The following is a 17,327-nucleotide window of genomic DNA, read 5'->3' on the forward strand; positions in this document are numbered from 1 at the left end:
TTGTGTCTTGACCCCGCCACTTGCTCACGAATCTCTGAACCTCAGCTTCCGCCTGGAGAATGGACCCAACCTCCACCCCTTTCCTCGCACACGCGCTCGGGGTCCGTGCCAGGATTTAATATGGGAGCACTGGCACACAGTGAGCCCCAATACACTACAGCTCTTATTTTGCGAGCTGCCTCAGTCTCCTTGAGGGCAGGGACGGCCTTGCCTTTGAGCCCTGCTCTTCCACCACCACCCCATGAGTGAATGCAACTCAGGCAGCGGAAGGGTCCTTCCTTGGCCCAACTGGGAAGTTCTTCCTAGATCTGCCCCAACTTCTCTTCTTACCCTCCCCGGCCAGGACTGGGGAGGGGTGCGGGGGGAGTTCCCTTTAAGGAAGGTGGGGGAAGGGGCAGCCTGCCAGCCCTCCTTCCGCCCCTCCCTGGCCCCAGCCTCTTGGGGCCCACGGCCCGGGCCCCGCGCCAGCGCATGCGCCCGCCTGTGAGCGCTGTCCGGGCTGCGAGGGCGGCACGCATACGGACAGACGGGTGGACCGACGGACTGGCGGCCGGTGGGACAGACCTGGCAGTGCAGGGAGCGGGGAAGCGGCGGGACAGAGACATGGCCGGCCACACGCAGCAGCCGAGCGGGCGCGGGCACCCCGGCCCAGCGCCCTCTCCCTCCCCCGGCCCGGGACCCGGCCCCGGAGCCTCGGAGCGGGTGGCGCTCAAGAAGGAGATCGGGCTGGTGAGCGCCTGCACCATCATCATCGGTGAGCGGGGCCCCAGGCGGGTGGGAGCCTGGCGCGGCATGGAGCGCACAGCCCCTTGAAACAAGGGGCACCCCTCTCCTGGTGGGACTAAAGGGGAGGGGAGGCCCAGAGCACCTGCGGTGTCTCCCCTCACACAGCTGCACAGGGCTCTTGTTCCCACCTCCCCAAGACCCCCAATTTTTGTGCCTGAGGGAGGTGTGAGTTCCATCCACCGCTGGAATTCTCCTGCCTTTACTTCGCTGTGGGCTTCTGCAAGGCAATTACCCTCAGTTTGCTCATCTATGAAATGGAAAGAACTATAGTCCCGCCTTGAGTGCAAGGGCTTTGCAAATGTGGGGACTGGGCAAGCTGACCCCATCTAAGGCCCCAAGTTCTGGGCTGTGGCTTAAGCTGAGTCCCTACTGTGTGCAGGGTCCAAGTGCCATGCAGTGTGGGTGATTTCGTCTTCAAAAGCAGGAGAGACTGTGGGTAGACTGGACAGAGAAATCCAGCCCAGCGGGGAAGGAGGTTCAGAGTATATTTATTGCAGAGTTTGGTGGCAGGACCCTGGGGGAGAGGGTGGAGCAGCCAGTGACTGGAGGAGGCAGCATTGGGGTGGGGCAGACCAAGCCTGCAGACAAGCCAACTACTTCCTGGGCTGGGATCCCAACAGGCACTGGCATCCTCTGGCTGTCTGGCCTCAGCTTCCCCACCTGAGAATGGGTGCATGTGTCCTGCCCCAATATGGGGACTTCTAGGTAGGCAGAGGGTTCAAGGGACAGTGAGAACAATGGTGGGATTTTCCTTTCTCTGTTCTAAGTCATGAACACTGACTTCTCGGGAACTGGCCAACCCAGACATGTGCCTGTGTACACAGCAGGTGCCTCAGAGACCCTCCTTGGAGGGGTCTGTTCCATCCCCTGTGTCCCAGGAGATGTGGGCTGGAAGGATGGATGGCAGGGGTCTTAACTACTCTCAATCTACCACCTGCCCGGTCTTCTCCTCCCCAGCCTTTGGGAGCTGTTGGTGTATCTATTGCTCAGCTATCCTCAGGCCCACGGAGATGGGGAAAGTTGGGGGCTCAGGAGGACAGACACTAGCGTCTTCACGTCCTCTGCTTCTGCCCCCACACTGGGTGCTCCTGGGCAGGGCTGAGGCCTGGCTCTTGGCCATCCCCTGCACTCACACTGAGAGTTGCCCCGGGACACAACCCCAGTGCAGGTAGCTCCCTTGCCTCCCCATTGTCCCTGGAATGGTATCTTCCAGGCCCAGGGTGTCCCTGCATGACTATCAGCTAGGAGGAAGGGCTGCTTCCAGGGATTTGGCCGGGGTACTGGTTAGCGCTTTGTCCCGGTCCACGCTCTCTCCAGGAGCTGTGCCCCCAGGAAGGGGCAGCCCACACATCATGGATTGGCCAAGAGGCTGGGGTCAAGAGGCATGCCTGGAGCCAGCCACAGTGCCAGGCAGGTGCAGGGAGAGACACAGCCCAGCAAGCCCAACATCTTTAGCTGTATTCCTACTCTACCTCCCCCCACATCCATTCCCCTCAGGTCAAGCAGAGGCTGCTGGCTCCTTGCTCTGCAAATGAGGGCTCTGGTGGTGTGTGGGGGGGAAGGGATGGAGGAGGCCAGCTCCACCATAATGTTCTCCTGACAGACCCTGTGAGAGTTTCCCCATGCAACCCAGCTCTGTCCTAACAGCTCCATCACCTCTAGTCCCTTCTTGCTATTCCAGGACCATTGCCCCCTTGGCTTCCAGATTTTGACAGTGGAATTGGGGTCAGGGGTGACTTGGCCAAGTGTGGCAGACTCAAGAACAGAACCCAGATGACATGGCCCCAGCTCAGAATACTCAGTGGTTGCCCCAGAACCACTGAGTGGTAACCACTGAAGGGTAACAGCAGACAAGAAACTGGACTGGGCAACAGACAGACCAGGGGAGCATCAACCTGGACCAGAAGGTGACAGGAGATGAGGGCGGAGGCAGGTGTGGACTCAGTCAGTGTCTGCACTGCCCTCCCCACCTGATGCCCTGAAAGCCCCCACCAACTCCCAGTTCAGTGTTCTGGGGGGCCCACCTCCCACATCTCACCCCACTTTCCTGCCCTGGGAAACTTGGACGAAGTCAAAAGTGTATGCACAGTGTCATATTTTAGCTTTGAAATCTTAGAATTGTATATCCTGCTCCATAATCTTTCTTGTTTGTTACCAGCTACTGAACTTATCTCCAAAACGTCCACAGAGACCCTCCCAGAAGACCCTATAATCCTCTTCCCTTATACCCCCCGCCCTGTCCCAGGCTGAGGAGTAGGGCTTTCAGGAATGGAATGAAGTGGAAGGGCTTTGGGATGGAATAAGACTCCAACAAAAATGTGTTTAGGACAGCACCTGCCAGCGTCAGTGAGCACCACTGGAGGCCAGCCTGGTGGAAAAAGAGCCAGCTGGAGCCAGATGTGCGAGACATTGCTGCATCCAATACATACTCAGAAAACCACCTCTTATCACATTATGAAAATATGTTCTCCCTTTATCTTACTTGATTCTCATGTCCACCTTGCAAGATGGGAGTTTTTATACTCGTTTTACAGACGTGGAAACTGAGGCTAAAAGTTAAATGACACTGTTACATACAAGTAGTGGGCTCAGGATTTGGGACCAGATGGGGATTCATTTCCCAATCATTGTTTATCTTCATACTGCTCTGGTGCTGGGCAAAATTGGGGCCAGATTCAGAGTCCTTAATGAGGGCAGGTTGAGACTGAGCTGGGAGCTCATCCAACCAGAGTTTACTGAGCTCCCACTCCACTATAGATGGATGAACAGGTGGACAAAAGGATCCCCCCTACTCTCCCACCACCACCCAAGGCTGTGTGTACAGGGTGTCTTGTCCTGACTCAGGGACCTTAGCCAGATCCCTCTCCCAGTCCACACCCGAGGAAGGGACATGCCCATGTCCAGAAGAGTGGAAGTCAGCAGGACAGGACAGTCTGCTGACCAGGCTGCCCTATCCTTCGCTCTCTCCCTCTGCCTTTGACTCAAGTATCCAGCCGCCCATGCCAGTCTTTGTGGATCAGGCTCAAGTGTGTTCAGGCACTCGGGGGTCCGCTTCATGAAGTGCATCATCTCAGAGCCAATCACTGCTCATCCAGCCTCGGCCAGACCCATCTCTGAGATCTTCAGGTCTGGAGGTGGCTGGGCTGCTCAGAGGATGGCCCTCGCCAGAACCCTGGCCTTCCTCACTGGGACCCCGAAGAGGCATAAAACCACACAGAAACTTGTCTGTGCCTCACCGCTGTCCCAGTTTACAGAAGAGGAAACTGAGCCCCTGAGGCTGCAACCTGCCCAGGGTCAGATGCCTTTGGTGTGTGCTGGGATGCTTTGGGGGGCCAAGGCAGCTCCAGGTACAAGGGTAGGGCCTGCTGGCACTAGACACACTCATTTATCTATTCAACAATTAGGTACGAGACACAACAGAGACTAAGACAGACAATATCCTTGTCCACTTGTAGCTGACATTCCAGCATGAAAGTCAAAGAGCCAACAAGATAAACAAGCTGAATATTCAGCTGACAGGGTAATGATAAGTGAGCTGAGGTGAGAAAATTAAGGCAGGAGGGGGGACTGTAGGTAGCAGATGAGTCAGGAGTGGGAGGGGGTCCAGTCTGTGTGGGCTTTGCCAGCCCCATGAAGGATTTTGCCTTTTTCTCTGTGTGATGGGGGCTCTGGGGGGGCTTTGAGCAGAAAACAGATTGTGTGGGACGGGATGAGGATTACTATGGAGCAGAAGCTGTGCGTGGCAGGGGCGGAAGTAGGAAGCCCCTGGCTTAGAGATAACAGCGACTTAGAGCAGGGTGGCGGCAGAGGGGGGACTGAGAGGAGGTTCAATGCTGCGTGTGTTTGGACAATAGCGCCAGAGGTTTGTGATGGTGAAGGATGTGTGAGGATACCAGGTGCGCGAGAAAGAGAGGAGGCAAGAGTGACACCAGGCTTGGGCCTGAGCCGCTGGGAGCATGGTTTGCCATTTATTGATCCGGGAAGACTGTGAGAGGAGCAGGTCCACGGGAAAGGAAGGTGAACGTCAGGAAGCCCCTTCTGAACATGTAAAACGGGAGATGCCTCTTCGCTGAGTAATCAATTGGATAGACAAGTTTGGTTTAGCAGAGAGGTCTGTGCTAGGGATATACATTGTGGAGTTGCCAGCAGAAGCTGGGGTCCTGGATGAAGTCTCCAAGGGACTGAGTATAGAAAGAAAAGAGAAGAGGCCCCAGGACTGAGCCCTGCTGTCTAGAAGTCAGGAGAGATGAGAAGGGACGAGCAGAGGCGACTGAGAAGGAGCAGCCAGTGAGGTGGGAGGAGGCCCAGGAGCTGCGTCGGGGGAAGGGGTCAACCTGCCGGATGCTGAGGACGAGGCAGGTACGACGTGGCCTGGGGCTTGACCCCTGGATGCAGCCACCTGGAACTCGTTGGGGACCTGGCGAAACTCAGCCTAGAGACAGGGCACAGGCGAGCCTCCACACTTCTTCTGTTCACCTGTTTCTCGAAAGGAAAGTGGGTTAGGCTGGATGTGCACGCTGGCCAATTGGCAATTCCAGGCATGTCCTGGAAATGTCCCCACTCACCTCTGTGGAGTTCTGCCAAGACCTCAGCAGGCACTTCCGGCCCCCCATAACCCCGAAAGGACGCCTAACACATGCTCACCATAAGGACATTCATTGCTTGGAAGCACAGGCTTCACCCAGGGTGACAGCAGGGCCCCCAAAGCAGGGCGCTGGCGTCCCATGGGGATCATGTCTCCAAAGGCCAGATAGGGTGGCCTGAGGTGTCTCCAGGATAGATGACAATAGTGAGATCCGTAGGCACTTCCTGGAGCCTCCGATGTACCAGGCGGGGTGAGCGTATGCCTGCATCACTGCCTCATCTCCCCATTTTACAGATAAGAAGGCTCAGAGAGATGAAATACCTTTTCCACAGCCCTCCTCATGAGGAGTCTGGTATTTGAACCTAGATCTGGGGGTTCTCAGCTAGTAAGTGCCACTGCCCATGGCCCAGGGGCCTTGGGACCTACCAATGAGAATTTGGAACTCTTTGGAGCTCCTGTATATTCCAGAGAATTTGGAGGCTGGAGGCCTCATGGATCATGTCCTAATGGGGAGGTGCTGGGACTCATTACCCAGAGCAATGGAAGGCCTGGCCTATGGCCAGCCCCTAATCAGCCCAGCAGGGCAGTGCAACCACGCTTGCTGAAAGGGTCAAGGAAAGGCAAGGCAGATGCTAAGATGACCTAGTCCTGTGGGTTCCCTGTCCTTTGGTGGTGGGGGCGGGGGGGCTCTGGCCTTTTATCTCAGCAGGCCAGGGTACAGACCCTGCCCTCTGGGAATACAGGGTCCACCCAGGATGGCAAATAAAGGAATCACTTCCTGGCCGTCCTCCAGATACCATGGCAGGGGGGAGTGTCCAGGTTATAGATGCCAAGGTGGGAAGTCAGCGAGGGCTTTCTGGGGGTGGTGTTGCTTCTGGGAGGCCGGTGAGCTAGGGAGACACCTACAGTGGGGGACAGGGATCCCTGAACAGACTTGTGTCCTGGGGCCCCGTGCAGATGTGCAGGACACATCACCCTGCCTTCTGCCAAAGACAGGGTTGGACCAGCGCTCTGCTGCCCCCTAGCCCAATGGCCCTACCTGGCCGACAAGGAAACTGAGGCCCAGAAGGGCAGCACAGGCCTGAGGCCACACAGCTAGGTGACTCCCAAAAGTGTTTCTAGGGCTAAAGGGTGGTGCCAGTGGCCTGGCCTGACAGGGCCTCCCTGCCCCCTCCCAAGTTAGACTGTACATTCCTCACACACATCAAAGGCAGCTGGCTCCTTCCACCATCACGACCTCCACGGTCCACCCCTGTGACCTCCATGGTCGGCCACTGCCTCCAAAAATAGGTCAGCGTGCACCGCAGCAGCCTGGGGAACAATGGCCCTTTCTTCATTCCTCCGCGGAGCCGAGTAAGCCCCATCAGGCCAAACATCTTAATGTGATAAAAAGCACCCAGCACAGGCTGAGGAAAGAGGGACGAGAGGAGGGAGGAGGGGGGCCTCCTGGTTGGAGCACTCACCTCCTTGCCCACCCGCCCGTGAGCTCCGGCACCACCGAGGACCTGTAGGATCACAGAGCAGCTTGTCCCATTGGGTGGATGGGCATGTGGAGGCCTCGGAACCCGAATTTCTACAGCCTGCCCTCGGTCAGACACCTGAGCGGACATTCAGCACCCCCTGTTCCCTGGCTCCTGTCCCTCCTCCTCTTCCTCCAGAGCAGGAACCCCTAAGGACTGGACTTGCCCACTGTTGTTCCTTGAGTCAGGCCGAGCTGATTCCGCTGAGCCTGAACATGGGAGGGGGTACCTGAGCCCCACCACCACCCAGGGGCTGGGCAGGCCCCCCTGTAGCACCCCTTTACAGTTCCATAGTCCCATCCCCCACAGTGCCTGTAATCATCCCAGCGCTAGAGGCCCCCACGCCTGTCTCAGCGTCCTCCCTCCCCCCCGCCTTCCTTGCCCTCTGCCACCCAAGTTTATAGTTCCTATTGCTCTTTTCAGAGCCCCACCCAGCCCCCATGGTGCCATGCTCAGAGCAGGCAGTAGACCTTGACTGGGGTTTTCTGCTACCTTCTAGCACAAACCTCTAGTTGTCCAGGCCCAGAAGGAGAGGCCCCCAAGGACCTCAGAGACACCAGCTGGCACACGTGTTCCTTTGAGCCAGAAGTCCCGCTCTGTAGCTGGAAGCTATGTGTCCAAAACAATAGTGATCCACCCCCTAAGCCCACTCCCCAGATCCCAGCATCTGAATCTCCACCTACTGGGCACAAGCTAGTGATGTGATCCTTTCAGACCCCAGCATCATAGGACAAGGTACCAGGTATGGCTTCCCTGAGGGCAATGCCCTTGAGGCCCTGCCAGGCTGAATTGTGTAGAGTAGTGGGGTCCCCACAGGGTGGGTGGATCGGGGCCCTGGATGCCCCCAGCCCAAAATGCACCCTGCTCCTTCCAAGGCCACCCAGCCCCCGCTGGCTTCCAACCTCACTGGCTTTTGGCAAATCCCACTCCACCAGGTCCTGAGAACAGAGACTCTGCTGCTGGGGAGAGTGAACTCAAAGGCCCTTTAGAAACCCAACAGCCCACCCAGGCCCCTGGGCCCCTGTAGGTGATGGAGGTGACCCCTCTTCTGCTGGAAGCAGGCTGAGGGCACAGCTTATCCCTGGGGTTGGGGGACAGAAATTCTTTCATCCTTATCTGGATGTATTTAGGGCTCCTGGGATGTGACTGGAAAACCAAGTGGAGCGTCGTGGCCGTCCAGACTGGAAATCTGTGTCGGCCGGGGGTGGGGGTGGGGGTGGAGGGGAGCACGGTGGACAAGGAATGCATGCAGATTGGCGGTCACAGCTGTGTCCTCGTCCAGACCCGCCTGTGGGCCTGGCAGGTGGAGCAGGCAGGCTCTGCCCTGATGGATGTGTACTCCCCACTGGAGACGTGGCAGGTGGGGGTGATCTTGTTCAGGGGCTGAGCCCCAGGTCCCAGCAGTGCCACTTTTTTATTCATGTGGCCTGTGGATTCTGGGATTACAGCCTCTTGCAAGGCCCTAGTGCAAGTCACCAGTGACGTGACCTGGTTCGTTTGCACCGATGATGAGGCCTAGCTAACCCAGAACACGGACCCCCTTTGCCGTAACTGGCAGGGAGCTCAGGGCTAAGTGGGTGCTCAGCGTTTTGCTCATCCTGGGGACCTATTTTGCAGACTGCGGCTTGGCTCTCTGAGTATTTCCCTTGTTCCACTCGCACACACTGTGAGTCCAGGGAGCACTGCCCCCCACCCCCAATGCCCAAGGCTCAGAGTCAGCCCCAGCGGCACGGCAGAACTTCCATGACCGTGGCAGATTGCACCTGAGCCTAGGAAGCCAGCCACCCCCTCTGCTCCAGTCACGGTCCCCTTCCAGCAGGGCTGAGTGAAGAGTGCTGCCCCCACTTCACAGATAAGGAAATCAGCCCTTCACATCAGGGCACTGGTGCCACTTTGGGAATTAGGCCATTTATTCTTCCATTAGTTTACTCAACAGATGTGTATTCAGCACCTCTGAGGGACCGAGGTGAGTGAAAGCGAGGGAGGGTGCAGATAGTGCACAGAGAATCATACAAATGAAGATGCAAGGTACATCTGGATACAGCTGTGAACAAGCTGCGGGCTTCCCTTATGGTATCCTGGTGAATCCTCACAATAACCCATTGTACAGATAGGACCCGAGGGGTGACCTGAGTACGGAGAGGTCCCCGTCTCCTGAGCCCCAGGCGAGGTTTCCCCTTGTGGTCCTGGAATTAGAGCAGTGCTCTCTGTCTGCAAGCAGGAGGCTGTCCCAGGGAGAGAGGCAGTCTGTGTCCAGACCCCAGCTGGGCCAAGAGTCTCTGCCAGCCTGCCATTGCCACTCCATTCCTTGCGTGATGGCTACTGACCAACCCCCAGCTCTGAAATTGCACCAGTTTGTCTCCCTCACTCCACTGTTGCTTGGCCAAGACCTGAAACATTTTCACAGTGCCAGGAAACAAGGTCTCTTCAGAGCCTGTGTCCACAGCCTGGATCGTAGGTCAGGGAGGAGCCCAGGAGGCAGGCAGAGGGGCTGCCTGACATGGAAAGGGGAGATGGAACATAAAGAAATAAAGTACAAGGCGGGGTCTGGGCAACCACAGAGCTATGAAGTGGGAGGAGGGATCCAAACCAGTGTGGTCAAGGAGGGCTTCATGGAGGCGGTCCCATTCCCTCAGCCACTCCATGAGTGTGGACTTCGGCCAGTAGGAAAGCGGCAAGAGAGTATCATGGTCAAGCTCTTGCTTAGGAGGCCAGTTCTGGCCAGCAAGTTGGAAGGAGGACAGGTGGTTGGAGGCTGAGAAGCCTGGAAGCCTCAGCCAGGGGAGACACTGAGCCTGGCCCTGTGGGGATGCACAGGAGTGGCCACCACTCTACCATCACTCACTGGATGAGGCCCCTCTCTTATGCTTGCTCCACCTCATGAGAGTAAGTTGGGGGGGGGGGGGGCAGAGACAGAGGAACTCAGAATAGGACCCGTCTCTGGCAGGGGAGACTGGCTGAATGGACAAGGTGTCACTTCCCACGCCAGGGACTGGGGAGAGGAGACAACGAGCCCAGAGTGGGACTTGCAGGGCTTGAGGGACCCAGTGGTCGCCACAGGCCTCCTGACCTGCCCCTACCCCCTCCTCCAGGGAGCAGGTTGGGCTCCCTGCCTCACTGCAGCATCCGGAGCCCCACGGAGAAAGCTGATGCCTCCCCATCTCCTCCTGCAGGAAACATCATCGGCTCTGGCATCTTCATCTCCCCCAAGGGGGTCCTGGAGCACTCAGGCTCTGTGGGTCTGGCCCTCTTTGTCTGGGTTCTGGGTGGGGGCGTCACTGCCCTGGGCTCCCTCTGCTACGCGGAACTAGGAGTGGCCATCCCCAAGTCTGGCGGAGATTATGCCTACGTCACTGAGATCTTCGGGGGCCTAGCTGGGTGAGTATGGGGCCCCAGCGGCTTGGGGGGGCGGGCAACCTCTCTAGAATGAATGGCCAGCTGGGCCTGGACCTGGGTTTCCTCTTCTGCTTCTCACATCACAGGGAGGTCATGGGGGTGGATGGAAGGAAGGGAGTGGGGGTGTTGGGCCACTTTCCATTGCCCACCCCAGTCCAGTTGAACATTCCAGCTGGCCCCTTGACCTCTCTGTTTCCTTTTAAATCAAGCTGCCTCTAAACCCCATTCCCTACTCCATGCTTCTGGGTTGGGAGGCCCTTACTATCTGAAACCTCTAGATAATGCTAGCATCCAGACAAGGATGGCCTTGACTTTAGTAAGCCCATATGCAAGGGTGGTGGGGGGCATGATATTCTTATCAATGCCCTGCAAGAGCTCCCCTTTAAATAGCTTCCCAACATTCCTTTATTCACCAGCAAACATTAGCTGAGCACCTACTGTGTGCTGAGGGCCGGGGATGCCGTGATAAAAAGATGCATCCCTGTGCTCACGTTGCTCACAGTACAGAAGGGAAACTGTCCCTCAAATGTGGTTAAGACCAGCTAGAGGAGCCCAGCTTTGAGGGTGTGTGTAACAGGCAGTGGCCCATCAGCCAAGAGAACGGGGTGCCAACCACCTAGGGAAGGCTCCCAGGAAAAACCACGCTTGTGCCAAGGCTTGGAGGAAGGGTGGCATTTTCTCCGCCGAGCAGTAAGGAGGGGGAGCATGTACAGAGAGTGGTGGCCTGGGCCAGCTGGTCAGATCCATGGCAGGCTACGGGGCTTGGAGGGGATGGGGCAGCCTAGGGGTGGAAAAGGATCAAAGCTGTTGCAGTTTTCCGTTTGAGCCTTGATAAGGGCCTCAACAAAGGTACAGGAAGTTTCCAGAATCATTTAGGAGCCTGAATGGGGAGGATGTGGTAGCCAGCGTAGCATGTGGGAGAGACGGGTGCAGCTGAAGTGACACCTCCATTCCCACTGGAGAAGCTCCATAGATGCCAGTTCATGGGATGGGGAGGGGGAGACTTGGGGTAGGGCTTGCCACATTGGTGGGATCCATGGCACATCTGGGGAGATGCTCTGGGTGGGGGGTCTGGAGCTCAGAGGAAATGTCTAGGTGGAAGTATACAAAGTTTGGGTCAGGGACTTTAACCGGGCAGCTGTGAATGGGGCATTGGCAGGAAATGCACACACCTATGAGTATGTCCATGGGTGCTCTCCTCTGGGGAGGGGGTCCTCAAAGGGGCCTGGGACCTGAGAAAGCAGAAGAATCGTGCTGTGCAACTGGAGGGAATACTCGCAAAGGTGGGAGACAGAGGAAGGCCCAAGACGCTTTGCATCCAGCATCAAGAGTGGGCAGAGAGGAGCAATCAGAAGGGAAGGAGGGCCCCAGAGCTAGAATGCTCAGAAGCCAAGGGGTTAGGGGGTGCAAAGCAAGGGGTAGAAAATAGGACTTCAGAGCAAAGGTCAGGACCCAAAAGAAGCCACCAAACTCGGGACCCCAGAGGTCAGTGGTGTCCCTGGATGAAGTGATCCTCACCCTCAAGGGCTGGACTGGGCGCTAGGACCACCCCGACAGACAGGACCTCCCCTGGGTGCAGGCAGAGCCTCCAGGAACAGGTCAAGCCTGACAGCCTTGAGCAGAGCCCCCACTCCTACTCGTCTGTGGGCACCCTGCAGAGGTGAGATTTGAGCTGTAGGGACATAAATTACTCCCCAGCCCCAGTGAGGGCTTTCTGCAAAGTCCAATCGCTCAGGGGATCACAGCTCAGTCAGCCACCTGCAGCCACAGGGCTCTGCCGAGAGCTGCAGCCGGAACTGTGACTGCAGACCCCAGGACAGCCCACCCAGTGCAGGAAACAGCCAGTGCCCGGATGCTGGGCGGCCATTAGAAAGGCGGTTGGTTCCCCAGCCCTTCTTGACACCGGCCCAAGGGTAGCACATAACTGTTTAACTGTGCTGAACACTGTCTCTGTCGAAACTGTCTACAATAGAGTACAGGCCTCGACAAGTTTGGCCCTGCCTCCCTGGCCCAAAGCCAGCCCCCGGCACTGGCACCCGCCTTTGGATTCCGGGGCCCAGTGTGCAGCCCCATTCCACACACCTTGGCCGGGAGGGCAATGGGATGCCTGTGCCACTCGAGCCCTTACTCGTTCCAGCTTCCTGCTGCTCTGGAGCGCCGTCCTCATCATGTACCCTACCAGCCTGGCCGTCATCTCCATGACCTTCTCCAACTACGTATTGCAGCCCGTATTCCCCAACTGCATCCCCCCGGCCGCGGCTTCCCGCGTGCTCTCCATGGCCTGCCTGAGTAAGTGCCCACGGTGGGGCCAGGCTGGGCCTCTGCTCCCTGCCCTGTGTGGGAGGGCTAAGGGACAAAACTACTGCCAGCTCCAGAGAGGTCGGCCTCAGGAGGGAGTTTCTTGCCGTCTGGCTGCTGCTGCAGGGATGCCGTCCTCCTGCAGCTCAGGCTGGACTTGGCTGTGGCCCGCTGTGAGGGGCATGGCCTCGGGCGTCCACCCACCTTCCCGCTTGTCCTCCCCAGTGCTCCTGACGTGGGTGAACAGCTCCAGTGTGCGCTGGGCCACACGCATACAAGACATCTTCACCGGCGGGAAGCTGCTGGCCCTGTCGCTCATCATTGGCATGGGCTTTGTCCAGATCTTCCAAGGTAGGGCCAGGGTGGGGCTGTGCCCAGAGCCGGGGGGGACAACGCTGACCCTTGACCTCTGGACCCCCAGGACACTTCGAGGAACTGAGGCCCAGCAATGCCTTCGACTTCTGGATGACGCCCTCCGTGGGTCACCTGGCCCTGGCCTTCCTCCAGGGCTCCTTTGCCTTCAGCGGCTGGAACTTCCTCAACTATGTTACTGAGGAGCTGGTTGACCCTCGAAAGTGAGTGGGGTATCGGCTGGGCCCTGGGAAGGCAGCCTCCCTGCACAGGCCCACTGTCACACATGCCTCGGTCCCTTCGTCCACCTGACCACTCCCCTGCCCCACAGGATTGGCTCTGGAAAGACAGCCAGGACACTTGCGTTCCACACTCGCCTTGTTCTATATGGCTGTAGGCAAGTCACAGCCCCTTGCTGGGCCTCAGAAACACTGAGTATCATTGTCCCACTGTAAACGGATCCATCTATTCGCATTTGGCCAGAAATTACACATGTGCACACAACATGGTCCCTGCAAATGAAGCCCGTGGCTCCATCTGATTCTCAGCCAGGGACCCCGACAGTGAGCCATTGCAGCTGGGGCTGAGGCTGATGAGGAGTCCCAGGGGTACCCTAGATCTATGGACTGGGCTCCCAGGGCCCTTTTGGGATTTTCAAGGCTAATTTTGACTGTAAGCAATTTTTTCTTTATGTGCAGACATTAGACATTAGACGCACCCCTCAGGGTACAATGTGACCCATCCCCCATCTGCCCTTCCTCCTATTAGTCTGCCCAGGGTAGGGTTGCGGGGCGAGACAGACAGCGGTGCTGCCCCCTTCCCTGCCCCAAGGCCCCCAGCGGGTGCAGGAGATTGAGACTCAAAGTTCCTGCCGCTGGGTCCCCTGCCCCCCTTCTGACGCCAGCGCCCTGCCCTCCCGCCCCGAGAGGGCTGACACTGAGAGACTTTGCCACTGCCCCTAGGAACCTACCTCGCGCCATCTTCATCTCCATCCCGCTGGTGACTTTTGTGTACACCTTCACCAACGTCGCCTACTTCACTGCCATGTCCCCCCAGGAGCTGCTGGCCTCTAACGCGGTGGCCGTGGTGAGTGGGGCCCTGCTTGGTCCCTGGCCCTGCCTGGCCCCTACCCTGCCTCATGCACTGCCTCTCTTCTGTGCCCACTCAGACCTTTGGAGAGAAGCTGCTGGGCTACTTTTCTTGGGTCATGCCTGTCTCCGTGGCACTTTCCACTTTCGGAGGGATCAATGGCTACCTGTTCACGTCCTCCAGGTGACTGGACTGGGGAAGAGGGGGGTCCAGGTGAGGCAAGGCAGGTGCCCTAGTGCAGGAAACCACCAGTGCCCTGGCATGCAAACAGTGCTGAAGGCCAGAGGAAGAGAAATCCTGCCAAGTAGGGCCCGCCTGACGCTGGGACAATGAACTCCCCAGGAACAGACGTCTGATCTCAAATCTGAGGAGCAGAAAGCAGAAGGGAGACAGACTAGATGAGGGGGATACTTGTCCCGTGGGGCTGTTGGGGCCTGGAGCAGAGGGTCAAAGGCAACAATCCAAGAGGGACATCAGGTCTAGAGCTGAGGTGCAGGATCTGGCAGGTGGGGAGGCTCCAGCCCAGGCTCACAGCCCCCACCCATCTCTGTCCCCACCATGCAGGCTGTGCTTCTCTGGAGCCCGAGAAGGGCACCTGCCCAGTCTGCTGGCCATGATCCACGTCAGACACTGCACCCCTATCCCTGCCCTCCTCGTCTGCGTAAGTTGGGGGACCCAAGCTGACAGGGCAGGGAGCCTGAGACACCCAGCAATCTGGGTAATGGCAGGGATGAGCCCTGGCCCTGGTGGGCAGCCAACAGTGGGAGTGGGGAGGGCCAGGGCTCACCAATCTCCTGGCCTGAGCCGCAGGCCCAAGACTGGCCTGGCAGGAGGCAGGTTGAAGGCCAGCCCTCAGCCCGGTCCTCTCCCAGTGTGGGGCCACGGCGGTCATCATGCTTGTGGGAGACACGTACACGCTCATCAACTACGTGTCCTTCATCAACTACCTCTGCTATGGTGTCACCATCCTGGGCTTGCTCGTGCTGCGCTGGAAGCGGCCGGCGCTCCACAGGCCCATCAAGGTGAGGCCTGGGGGAGGATGTGCCAGAAGCTGTCAGAACCTCACCCATTTGGGCACCAGGGGCAGGTGATGACGGCGATAGGGATTCCAGCTTTTGCCGTGTGCTAAGCCCTGGGCTATTCAGTCCTCATAACAATCCCATGAGGTGGGTGCTTTGACTACAGACAGGAAAATGAGGTTGAGACACTTGCTCACAGCTGTGCAGGATTCCATGAGCCCACACAAAAACAGAATACCCTAATCCAAGCTAAAAGAAAAGTCCTCCCGTTTGCATATAAATCCTGGAGCTGGAGAAGTGTTCATTTGCCTGAAATGGGACACGCCAAAAAATAATTGACCTTCAGCCAAGTGCAAGCCAAGTCCAAATACAGTCTCTGTGGAGCTCAGAGCCACTGACATTTAGACAAATTCTCAACAATTTGGCCAACTGGCCATCCATGAATGGGGTTCTAGCACATCGGGCTGCGGCCAGAAGGGGGGCCCTCAGGCCTCAGCTCCTAGGAAAGAGAGGAAAGTGCCGGGGGCCCGCCGGGGTGATGGGGCAGGAGAGCGAGAGGTCCTGCTCCATTGGTGCTCCGCTCGCTCTCCGCAGGTGAACCTCCTCGTTCCTGCTGCGTACTTGGTCTTCTGGGCGTTCCTGCTGGTCTTCAGCTTCATCTCCGAGCCCATGGTGTGTGGGGTCGGCGTCATCATCATCCTCACCGGGGTGCCCATCTTCTTCCTGGGAGTGTTCTGGAGAAGCAAACCAAAGTGTGTGCACAGACTCACTGGTGAGCCAGGCAGCCTCCCCCAGGTGCCGGGGCTAACGATGGGGCCCTCTTGGGGGCTCACCCTAGAGCAGGGTCTCCCAGCAGCTGCACAGGGCCCAATCACCACCAAATGTGTCCCCACGATGTGGCCCAAGTGTCTGGGACCCACCTTAGAGCGAACAGCTGGCTGAGGACCCCGGTCCCACGGAGTCAGATCCCAAAGTCCATCTGTCTGTCTGTCTGTCTGTCTACAGAGTCAATGACACGCTGGGGCCAGGAGCTGTGTTTCGTGGTCTACCCCCAGGGTGCCCCTGAGGAGGAAAATGGCCCCTGCCAGCCCTCCCCACTGCCCGCCACAGATAAGCCCTTGAAGACACAATGAGACATTTGTGGAGCCTGAAGCAGCTACTTCTGTTTACATGTTGTTTATTGAGGAGGTGTTTTACAAAAAAAAAAGAAAAAAAAAAATTTTTTTTTTCCTGGAAAAAGAGATCCCCCTCTTAGAGGCCTGTGGTAAGGAAGCCCTAAGATGTGGACTGGGTTCCCTGCCAGCGCTGCCCTGCTAGCTTTTCCTGAAAAGATCTATGAATAAAACAGGGCTGGCAGTGCGCTTGTCTCAGGTGAGTCCCAGGTGGGCATAACTCGGGCACGCATGGAGCTGGTGGGGGGAGATGCCTAGCAGTCTCTGGAAGAGGCCTTCGTCGCTGGGGGCCCTGCCAATTGAGCCAGGCACATCCCTCTCTGGGGCTGGAACATCTTGTCCAGAGCCTCCCCTGCCCCAAAGGGACATGGATGCGGCTGGTGTGTCCCTCTCCAGGCTCAGCAGTGCCAGCCTGAGGATCAGGCCCTTGGGAGAGTCCAGAGATTCCCTCCGGAACTGCCTTTCTTCCCATTAATCCCCACGGAATGTCAGGACTTCAGAGGCCACAGCCTCACCCTAGTTTACAGGTGAGGAAACTGAGGCCCTGAGACAGGATGGGCTACATGTGGCCACTGTCGGTTTGTGCCTCTGTCCCCGGAGAAAGCATTGAGCAGCATCTCCCAGGGCCTCAGGGCCTGCAAGAGACCCACAGGCTTCCTCTATCTGTGCCCACATTCCCAGCCCTGCCTAGTGCCCAGATTGACCCCCTCAGCTAAAGGGCAAAGGACAAAGGCCATCAGCCTGGCCAAGGCCCTGCTGACACCATAGGCATAAGGATGGGGGCAGAAGCCTACAGAGCCTGGGAGGACAGAGGTGAGCTCAGTGTTGACAAAGCGCCCAGCATGGACTAGGTCCGACATGCCCACGGCCCTGTTCAGTCCAGGCACAGCTCTGGTGCCCCTCAGGGCAAATGAAGTGAGAAGCACAGCCCACACCCCAGAGAGCCCTGCCCTGGCCCTTCTGCTTCTCCGGAAATGGGTTCCCAGAATGGAAAGGAGGAGGTAGAAGTGAGCCCTCAGGTGCCTGTGTGTGGACACTGGAGCCCCACAGAGAGGCTCATTACCCTCCTCCCCTGCTGAAGCCCCCACAGCCCCGCCCACTTTGCCCACCA

At 57.8% G+C, this 17,327-nt stretch overlaps 1 protein-coding gene across 2 annotated transcripts; it reads left to right on the forward strand.

The window, feature by feature from the left end:
• The first annotated feature begins 453 nt into the window (after positions 1–453).
• On the forward strand, positions 454–16,403 carry SLC7A10 (solute carrier family 7 member 10). 2 transcript variants are annotated; one of them, XM_074314429.2, is made up of 11 exons: positions 454–754; positions 9,984–10,269; positions 12,425–12,576; positions 12,811–12,936; positions 13,007–13,160; positions 13,899–14,022; positions 14,105–14,208; positions 14,590–14,686; positions 14,898–15,047; positions 15,639–15,816; positions 16,050–16,403. In XM_074314429.2, exons 1-11 carry the CDS (start codon positions 472–474, stop codon positions 16,175–16,177), a joined length of 1,782 nt encoding a protein of 593 aa, XP_074170530.1. In that variant the 5' UTR covers positions 454–471; the 3' UTR covers positions 16,178–16,403. The 2 variants fall into 2 exon arrangements, with proteins under 2 accessions (XP_074170530.1, XP_019598271.2); XM_019742712.3 differs by having other exon boundaries at positions 457–754; positions 10,065–10,269.
• Positions 16,404–17,327: the final 924 nt, after the last annotated feature.

Source organism: Rhinolophus sinicus, chromosome 8 (genome assembly GCF_057876585.1).
Source record: "Rhinolophus sinicus isolate RSI-liver-muscle chromosome 8, RSI-T2T, whole genome shotgun sequence".
NCBI lineage: Eukaryota > Metazoa > Chordata > Mammalia > Chiroptera > Rhinolophidae > Rhinolophus > Rhinolophus sinicus.

What these genes read in the sequence shown, in the direction of transcription:
- SLC7A10 (XM_074314429.2), top strand. Translation starts at nt 472, where the DNA reads ATGCGCCCGCCTGTGAGCGCTGTCCGGGCTGCGAGGGCGGCACGCATA. An exon ending in GAGCTGGTTGACCCTCGAAA is followed by an intron (nt 13,161 to 13,898) that starts GTGAGTGGGGTA and finishes CACTGCCCCTAG; the next exon opens with GAACCTACCTCGCGCCATCT. An exon ending in CGCTCCACAGGCCCATCAAG is followed by an intron (nt 15,048 to 15,638) that starts GTGAGGCCTGGG and finishes CGCTCTCCGCAG; the next exon opens with GTGAACCTCCTCGTTCCTGC.